The following is a 9,519-nucleotide window of genomic DNA, read 5'->3' as shown; positions in this document are numbered from 1 at the left end:
CTCATCCATCTCGCCCACTATGCCAACTGTATTCTGGAAACTTCCAGTGGCAAAAAAAAAAAAAAAGTAAAGCACCCAGCAGTTTCACCAACCCGGGTACAGCACTACAGCGAGCCGTGAGGGTTGGGGAGGGTCTATGTCATTACACGGTTGTAATATACATGGTGTCAGGATTGTGGATCACGCCTGGATGGCATGGTCCTCTCTCCATTATTCTCTTCACCACTGGTTCTTCTTTCTTCTCGAGCTGTCCTTATACTCACTTGCACATACAAGAGGTAGCTGAGCAGAATGAAGAAGTAAAGATAAACCATCTTGAAAATGCCAAAGAGGCCTTCACCCACACTAGCTGCTAGATTTTGAGTTAAAGTTTACTCCACCTCCAGAGCTCGAGTTAAATTTCTCAGGTTGAAAAATGTGCATTGGGTGCCTCAGAAAGTAATAGCTACTGTCTACATTTACATGGAGTTTACATGTGCGGGTGCTATCCGGCATGTGCCTGTTAGAACCGTGCGTTCGGCGGGATGCTCCTTATTGTATTGGCCTCGGTGCGTGCACAAAACTTTGTCCGTAGTTGATGTTAACATGGATGCATCAACAGGACTCTGGGTCTGTTTAGCGTCCTTTAGCGTACTGCATGCTATTTTGTGTGCATGTACAGGTTTAGCACACTGGATAAATAGCAAATTAATTCACTTAGAATCATTTTGGAGCTTTTTCAGTATGAGACCAAAACTTATTTTCATTAAGCGTAGTGAACTTAGCCTTAAAAAGTAAATAAACGTGCATGACGCAAGCCTGCATGCTGACTGCTACTGCAGGAAAAACTGGCCACCTGAGCCTAATCTGATTACCTACTGTACAAAAAGTAACAATAGTAGAGAGACAAAAAAACTCTGCCGCGACTTTCCTAACACACAAAACGTCCTTTAGACATTCCTACAGCTAGGAGGTCCTCCTCCCCCCGGAACCAGCTCCTCTTACAGGTCCAGCCCTCCCTTTGTGAATGAGTAGTTCCTGGGCGGTGTGTGTGTGTTTATCACATGATCCGCGCCTCTACTACAGGTACAAAGTCCACAGCTGTTAATTCAGAGGCTGTTCCTTTCACTAGGGAGCCAACCTCCCAGCTCGGCTTTACTCTTTGCAGGCTTGATCTGAAACACTGTATCTAGCTTAAAGAACATGCCATACTGGGTCAGACCAAGGGCCCATCAAGCCCAGCATCCTGTTTCCAAAAGTGGCCAATCCAGGCTATAAGTACCTGGCAAGTACCCAAAAACTAAGTCTATTCCATGCTACTGATGCTAGTAATAGCGGTGGCATACATGTTTCTATCTTGAATGAATATTACTAGTACTTCTTTTTCTACAGAGCTATTAGATGTTGGCAACCCTGTGCAGCTGCACATAAGAAAGTGCATGGTTCTTACACTCCAGTAAAGACACACATACAGGCCAGAGAAGAGACTATAGGAAATGAATTTTATTACAGAAGAGTACGATAAAATTAACAAGACTAGCAGCAGACAGCAGCGAGGGCATCCATAAAATGATTGGCACCGTGAAGACAAACAAGCCTGCATGCCAACTGATCCTACAACGGGTTACTATCTTTACTTGGAAGGTGCGCTTTTGTTTGTTTGTTTGTTGTTGTTTTTTTTTTTTTCGTTTGTTTTGTTTGTCGTCAGTATTTTCAGTCGGCCAAACCCAGCCGCCGCCGGCCTCTGGCGCTTCCTCGCCCGCCCTTGGGGGGGAGGGGGATGCGGCTTTGCTGTGGCGCGCGGACCTTCCGAGGAGGGGGGGGGGGGGGGAGCCGCCGAGCCCGGGCCGGCGGCGAGGCCCGCGCGAGCCCCCTGGCGGGCGGGGGAGGAGCGCCGGCGGGAGGCACGCGCAGGCTGCTCCGCTCCCTGCGAACATGGCGGCGCCCGCGCTCGGGCGGGATACTTTACCTGCGCCCTGGTCCTACGGCGTTTGCCGAGACGGCCGGGTCTTTTTCGTCAAGTAAGCGGCCCTTTGCCGGGGGGGCACCGAGGGAGGGGGCTGGCGGCAGTTTTCTTTCCAGTTTGCTATTTTCCTGCCTTCTCGCTACTAACAGGTGCATTTTTCTTTTTTTGCTTTCGTTTGCCAGTGACCAAGCGCGCTCCACGACCTGGCTGCATCCCCGCACCGGCGAACCTGTCAACTCCGGCCATATGATACGGTCAGGTGGGTGAAGGGGGAAACCCAGCCACTCTTGTTTGTTTGTTGTTCCGAGGATGCTGCGGGGGGTGGTGAGGAAGAGTTTTTGCAAAGTTCTCACGGGCTCTCTCCCTCTCTCTCTCCCCGCAGATCTGCCCCGAGGATGGGAGGAGGGCTTCACCGAAGAGGGCGCCAGTTACTTCATCGAGTGAGTAGGACCCCCCCTCCTCCTCCGGGGGGGGGCAGGGCGCTTTTTGTGTAACGGGAAACCGTGCCTGGGACGTGGCACCTGTTCTCTCCGGGAGGTGGCTTTGGGATTTGTTGTTTGTTTTGTTTTTTTTTTCCTTTTACTTCTTCACTCGCCGTGGCCCCAGGCTTTGTTAAATTTCAGTCAGAAGAAAGTGGGGGTGGGTGGGGAGAAGAGAGGGAAACGCACGTGCTTGTGCGGGCGCGCGGAAGAGGTCGCAGGTCAATTTCCTTTGACCTTTTCACTCTTGGGTTTTATGTTTGACTTCTGGTTTTTGTTGTTGTTGTTGGTCTCCTGGGAGTAGCGGCTGGGAGGCTCGTTGCTCCGTTTCTCGCTTTGGGAAGCCGAAACGCCTGCAGTTTCAGGCTCGTGGCGCGGGGGGGGTCCTCTGTGCGCCCCGGATTTCCTTGACATTGTTTACCCGAGTGCCCCTGATCCGAATCGCTGAGTTGCAGGGGAGGCTGAAGTTAGGAGATCGCCCTGGAGCTATGCAGATGAGCGGGCTCTGCTTTGCATACGCGAGATTCCTGCGCATTGTAGTCAGAGGAGCTGAGTTTTTTAAGTTGTTGTCTGGCCTTCTGAAAATTAAAATACCTTGCATTTGGGAGAGAAAAAAAAAATATAGGAGCATCGGTTTGATTATTCATGCACTGCCAGGCATGGAGAATTGCAGACCCAGGGTTGACTGGAACGCCAAAGATTTTGTATCGCTACGCTTTCAGCTTGCTGGTTCCTGTGCTTATTTTGTTTTCACTTGTTTCTAGGAACAAATATTTAACAACACGAGGGAAAGGGCACCAAACATTGAAACTGACTTGTCTTGAGCATCAAAAGTTGTGTTCATTTGCCCCTTGGTGCATTCAATAATTTTCTTAGCCTAGTATAGTTGGATTACTGTATAGTGCTATCTGTTTTTTTTTGTGCCAAAATTATATTTCTCCCTCCTCTTTCTAACCTTTTTATGCCTGGTTTGTTGGGTTGGGTTTTTTTTGCACTTTATTCTTTTATTGTTTTCCATGTTAGCCAGGATTATGTGCATTTAAGATGCCTTTCACAAAGAACATGATCGCTAATGCTGAAAGTACAATTTACATGTAGTGTCACTTTTTAATTGATTTACTGATTGATTGTAGTTTGTCCAGGATTTTGGATCTTTCTTCATCCCTTACCCCTAACTCATCATTTCTCATTCTTCTGCCCTGGTTTAGCATTCTCTGTAATTTTGACACTTTCACACATTTAAGTTTACCTTGGGTCATCTGCCATTTCTACAAGTGAATGACAGCTTTGAAGGGAGCAGGTAGTACAAATGCAGTGTGAGTAACCACTGTGGCTAAAGACTGATATTGCTGCTATTTCAAAATGTTGTTACTTTAATTTTGTCTGTGTTCTGCCAAGTGATATGCCATCTCTCAGTATTTTGACTTATAACATTTGAATTCTGTTTTGACCAGTACAGTGGGGTTAACCATTAGAGCAAGATGGGTAGAAGCTGAACAGTAGCTGAAAGAACAGGAACATTGTTTTTGTACTTCAGGAAAACATAGCACACATTGCTGGAAGAGATGGGGTAGTCTTTCATTTATGTAAACCTCTGGCAAGCTTTTTAATACTGTATGTCCTCTCTAAAACACTCGTAGGAAGTACCCTATCATTCAGGAGAGTCTGTTCACTGCAAGAATACACTTTTCTTTATAGGTTTAAAGCTCTTGAGTGCAAAAAAAGTGACACTGGTCAGGTTTCAGCTTTATGTAGTAACATTACCAGCAAGACCAACTTGTACTGGATTGCAAAACTTTTGTTAATGTTTATAAAAATAGGTCCATGTATGAATTATTAGCTTGTTAAAGCAAATTCATTTTGTGGTAGCTCTCTCTATATACCTATAGCTGTTCTTTTAAAGGGCCAGTTTCTTCCACCGAAGTAGTTACCAATGGCATAACAGAACACACATTCCGTCCTAGAGTGACACATGCCCCTTTACGGGGACAGAAACTGGCACCAGGGCAAGCAGCACTGTAGGTGATGGGGGGGGGAGGGGGGGTCGCTGGACTGGTACAGGCAGGCAGGCTACAACTCCCCAGAAACCAACCTGATCAGTGCTGGTAGATTTTTAGTGGCAAGTCTACAGGAACCTAGGTGGCTGGATGTTTGGGTGGCAGTCTCACTGGTTTTAGTAGCTGATTGGATTATTGCAGGGTTTGGAGGTAAGATGAGAAGGGGGGGGGGGGGGAGAATGAGGGAGGCTGACAGGTGTTGGGTTTGAGGTACTTATCTTCTGGGAGGGTGGAACACCAAAGAGAGTAACGAATAGCCAAAAAAGACATGGCAGGTACACACTGCCGAAGTCAATACCAAAAAGAAATTAATAAATTTTCCCCAAATTCACCCAATATGTTGGATACTAACCTCACCAAACAATTTTACATTAATATATATGTGAAAAAGGCATGCTTATATACATGCTGCCTTAAACTGAAGAACAGAGTGTCAACAGGTTGTAATCATGACATGCCAAAAAATATAAAAATATAGTTCTTTTAAATGTTGCATATAAATATATCATGATTATCATTCAAACATCAAATACATACTCCTGCCAATATTAAAACCGTATATATATATTGTCCTCATATATATCAGAACACGAGATATGCCTACTGGGTTAGACCAAGGGTCCATCAAGCCCAGTATTCTGTCTCCAACAGTGGCCAATTCAAGGCACAAGTGCCTGGCAAGTACCCAAACATTAAATAAATCCCATGCCACTAATGCAGCAAGCAGTGGCTATTCCCTACTGGTTAACTCGTTTATGGACTTCTCCTCCAGGAACTTATCCAAACCTTTTTTAAACCCAGCTACACTAGCTGCCTTTACCACATCCCCTGGCAATGAATTTCAGAGCTTAATTTTGCATTGAGTGAAAAAAAAAATTGATTTGTTTTAAATGTGCTACTTGCTAACTTCATGGAGTGCCCCCTAGTCCTTCTAATTATCTGAGAGAGTAAATAACCAATTTATAATTTGTTCAAGGCCTTTCATGATTTTGTAGACTTCTATCATATCCCCCCTCAGCAGTCTCTTCTCCAGGCTGAACAGCCCTGACCCCTTTAGCCTTTCCTCATAGGGAAGCCATTCCATGTCCTTTATCATTTTGGTTGCCCTTCTCTGTACTTACTGCAGCACAATTACATCTTTTTTTGAGATGTGGTGACCAGAATTCTACAGAGTATTCAAGGTGCGGTCTAACCATTGAGCAATACGGAGACGTTAATGACATCCTCCATTTTATTTGCCATTCCCTTCCTAATAATTCCTAACATTCTGTTTGCTTTTTTGACCATCACAGCATACTGAGCTGACGACTTTAATGTAATATCAACTATGACGCCCAGATCTTTTTCCTGGGTGGTAACTAAAACATCTTTAAGGATATTCTCCAGTTGCCAATGTGGACTGATGTAATTGAGTAGACTAGATGAGCATGTGGTCTTTTCCTTCATCATTTACTGTATTGTTGTATGTGCATGCTGTAGTGGATGTATCAGTGAGACACATATGGTGAATGCTGCTCTGGTAGCATTGGGGTAGATTTTCAAAGCAGCTTGCGCGTGGTTCCCGGTCCGCTCCAATTAAGGAGTGGACTGGGAGGGAACTTCCCTACCCCCTACTTACAATTCCTCCCTCTTCCCCTCTCCTCCCCATCCCCTAAACCTAACCTGCTTTTCCCTACATTTTTTATTTTATTACTTACTGCTCCTCCGGAGTAGAAGCAAGTTACGCACGTTGGCAGCTGGCCAGTGCGCGCTTTCCTGGAACAGCGGCTAATGGCTGCTGTCTCGGCTGGCCTCCCTGGCCCGCCCCTTTTTCAGGGTCTGGCACTTGTGCGCGTGGCTGGGCCATGTGTGCAAACCCCGCTATTCACACGTGCAAGCCTTTTAAAAATCCAGCCAATAGTGTACAGTTCTTGCACATTCACGTTTCTTCATAATAGTAGTAAAATGCTGTAAGAAGAATTACTTTGAAGAGTCCACCAGTGTACTGCTTTGTTTTTTTTTTTTTTTTTTTTCTAGTTTGTAGTCAATACTTCCTCTTCTGCAGTGGGGAATGCAAGCCCCTGTAGAATGAAGAAAGAAGTCCTAGGGATACTGTAAATGCATTGGGGGCAGGAACAGTTTTTAAAAGCTTGGCAGCTTGCACTATAGGAGAAGCAAGTGGTTTTCTAAGAAAAAAAAAAAAAAAAAACTCTGAACACTTTAGAAGGAAGGCGTAAGAGATTTTTTTTTTGAGGGCATGAAAATAGGTTTCTTTGGTTGTGCTTCTAAGAGGCATTACTATTTTGGGGGATGGGTACAGCTGAAGGGGCTTGGAGTAACAGTGTAAAGCTTTTTGGTGAGGATCCTGTGCTGTGAAGTACAGGAAACCTTTTCATTCAGTGTCCCTCATGAAAAAAAACAATATCCTTTTGGGATTATCTTGATAAAGAAAGTGGTTATAAGACGTTTTCTCTGCATACTCAGTACTGTGCTTGCCAAATCTCCGAAGGCATTATGTGATCATAAAAACATAATTGTTTTTCCTGTGTTCTGCAGCTTCCTTCTCTCTTTTGAGCTTCTGTCTCAATTGGAGTCTGCCCAACCTAGTGTTAAGTTGCAATGAACTTTGAGTCACAGTTACCTGTGGGGTTTCAAATTGTATTTGCTGTTGCAGTCTGTCAGCAGAATTCTGCTATGGAGTTGCTGCTCATATCATTTTTTTTTCCGGCTTCTTGTGTTTGTCAATGTCTCATTAACGTTTTTTTGTTTTTCCTATGTAGAAGAAAGCCAAAAATTAACTGTGTAGGAGCTTAGATAGTGGTCCCTAAAAGTTCAATAATGGGATGATATTATTTTCTGGATAAGAAGACAAAGGATTTGAATTTCTTTTTTTTCTTGTCGTCTTTGGTCCCAAGAGCATCTGTTGACAGACTGCAATAGCAAATAAAACTTGAAACAAAAAAAAAGCTGTGTGCATTGCTTTTCATATGATGCAGTCAACACATAGGAGCACTCTTTAAGAGTTTTTAGAGGTGAAAATTTGAACAAACCATTTAATTTTTCACTTTCCTTCTCAATAGAGAGAGGTATTTTAACCAACAGACAATAATAGGGCCACTAATCTTTTAAGGATGTTCCCAGAGGAATAATATTGAATTTTCAATCTGTAAGACAGAAACATCTGTTCCTTTTCAAAAATATCATTACAAAAAAATCACACATACTTGCATGTGAAAAAGCCAGCTCAAACCAAATATTAACTCTGCTGCAAGAGGCAGTGCGACATGGCTGACATCAAAAAACATCTGCTGATCATCTTTGCTTAATTCTTTTTTTACAAAAAATTCCTCTGTTTTATGTGAACTTTAAAGTGAAAGATGGTCCCTAACAATCACCTCTTTAAAAGGATCCTGAAATCTCACTCAATGCTGGCAATGCTTCTATAAATCCCAACAAAGGTTCTTTGTTTCGCCATTTGAAAACTGGATTAATCAGGGGGGAACTTCATGAGGTATAAGTTTTTTCAATTTATATTTAATCACTTATCTTAAGCAAATCTTCTTTGTGATCATTCTCTTTCAGTATGATTGTTTCAAGTCACCATGTGTTTCCTGATGCCCCGAATATTCTTATGCATTTAGTTCAATTTCAAACCACCATGCATTTACAATCTCCAACCATGACTACCATCCATTTTTCTAAAATTAATCAATGGCCAGAAATGTGCATATTGGCCCTGTGATTCATTGTGTGGGGCGCATAGGGTGATCCCATGCCAATCTAATAGGATTTATAAGTAATGTAGCTTGGAGAGCATATTACTTCTGGCAGTAAACACCCAAGATTGTTTAGAGCAGTGGTCCCCAACCCTGTCCTGGGGGCCCTCCAGCCAGTCGGGTTTTCAGGATATCCACAATGAATATGCATGAGAGAAAATGTGCATGCACTGCCTCCATAACATGCAAATTTTCTCTCATGCATATTCATTGTGGATATCCCGAAAACCCGACTGGCTGTTGGGCCCCCAGGACAGGGTTGGGGACCACTGCTTTAGAGCACCAGGTAACATCATGTTAGCTTTTATTGGGTTTTTCTACAATATAAATTTACATCTGATTTTTATTCACTTTTTTTTGCTTTATTTTTTTACTTAACAGGATTACGTTTAGACTTCTTCCATGAATGTGTTTTGTAGAAAGAATAATAAAGATTATACATTTCAGTGGGTGAAGGGGGCTGTGTCAAAGACTTGATGGGAATGCTTCTTGTGTGAGGTTGTCCTAGTGGCTCAGCGATTTTTTTTATTTAGAAAATTTGTAACCCGCATTTAATGCATCGCGCAAGGCGGCGTACAATAAAACATTCATAAAAAGCACAAACCAACAGAAAACCTAATAAATAAAACATATTGCTATAACTCTTGGTGTTTCTGTGTATATCCTGCATAACTGCTATCCGACCTCACCACAACCTGAAATCATCAAAACAACAGACATTTGGATGTCTTAAGTTACCCAAAGTTTTGAGAAATCAAATACGTTTTCATCTTCTTACCATAGGTCTGTGTGCGTGTAACGAGTTGTAATTGTTCGGATAGGGAATTCCATAAGGGTGGAGCTGCAATTGAGCATGATCGCTCTCTGGTTTACATAAGATACACTCTACAAACTGATGGAACATCGAGAAATACGCCATGAGCGAACCTGAGCATACATGTAGCATTAGCAATATGTAACATGGAATTTAATCCATGGATGTGTATTGTTGCTCAGCAGTTGATGAGTCAGCATGACCGTTTTTATATCTAACTCTCCATTCTACTGGTAACCAGTGAAGATCATGAAGAATGGGCGTGATGCGATCTGTGAGTTTTGTGCCTGTCTGGATCTGTGCTGCTGAGTTTTGAACGATTTGAAGACCTCGCAGAGCATTTGCAGGCATGCCAAGAAAAACAGAGTTACAGGCGTCAAGACTTGAAAATACCAGAGATTGCAAAACAGTAATCTGCGTGGTAATCTTAACTTAAAAAAAAATGCTGCCTTAGTAACAGCTTTTACAT

The 9,519-nt window shown here is 43.2% G+C and overlaps 1 protein-coding gene across 1 annotated transcript in view; it reads left to right on the top strand.

The window, feature by feature from the left end:
• Positions 1-1,843: 1,843 nt before the first annotated feature.
• Positions 1,844-9,519, top strand: part of PLEKHA7 (pleckstrin homology domain containing A7) — a 403,482-nt gene continuing 395,806 nt past the window's right edge. The window contains exons 1-3 of the mRNA XM_029583091.1: positions 1,844-2,000; positions 2,128-2,204; positions 2,328-2,385. Coding sequence (XP_029438951.1) covers positions 1,915-2,000; positions 2,128-2,204; positions 2,328-2,385 — 221 coding nt within the window. The 5' untranslated portion in view covers positions 1,844-1,914. The remainder of the gene's footprint in view (positions 2,001-2,127; positions 2,205-2,327; positions 2,386-9,519) is intronic.

The sequence above is a fragment of the Rhinatrema bivittatum genome, chromosome 17 (assembly GCF_901001135.1).
Source record: "Rhinatrema bivittatum chromosome 17, aRhiBiv1.1, whole genome shotgun sequence".
NCBI lineage: Eukaryota > Metazoa > Chordata > Amphibia > Gymnophiona > Rhinatrematidae > Rhinatrema > Rhinatrema bivittatum.
This window is presented reverse-complemented; position numbering and strand designations above follow the sequence as displayed.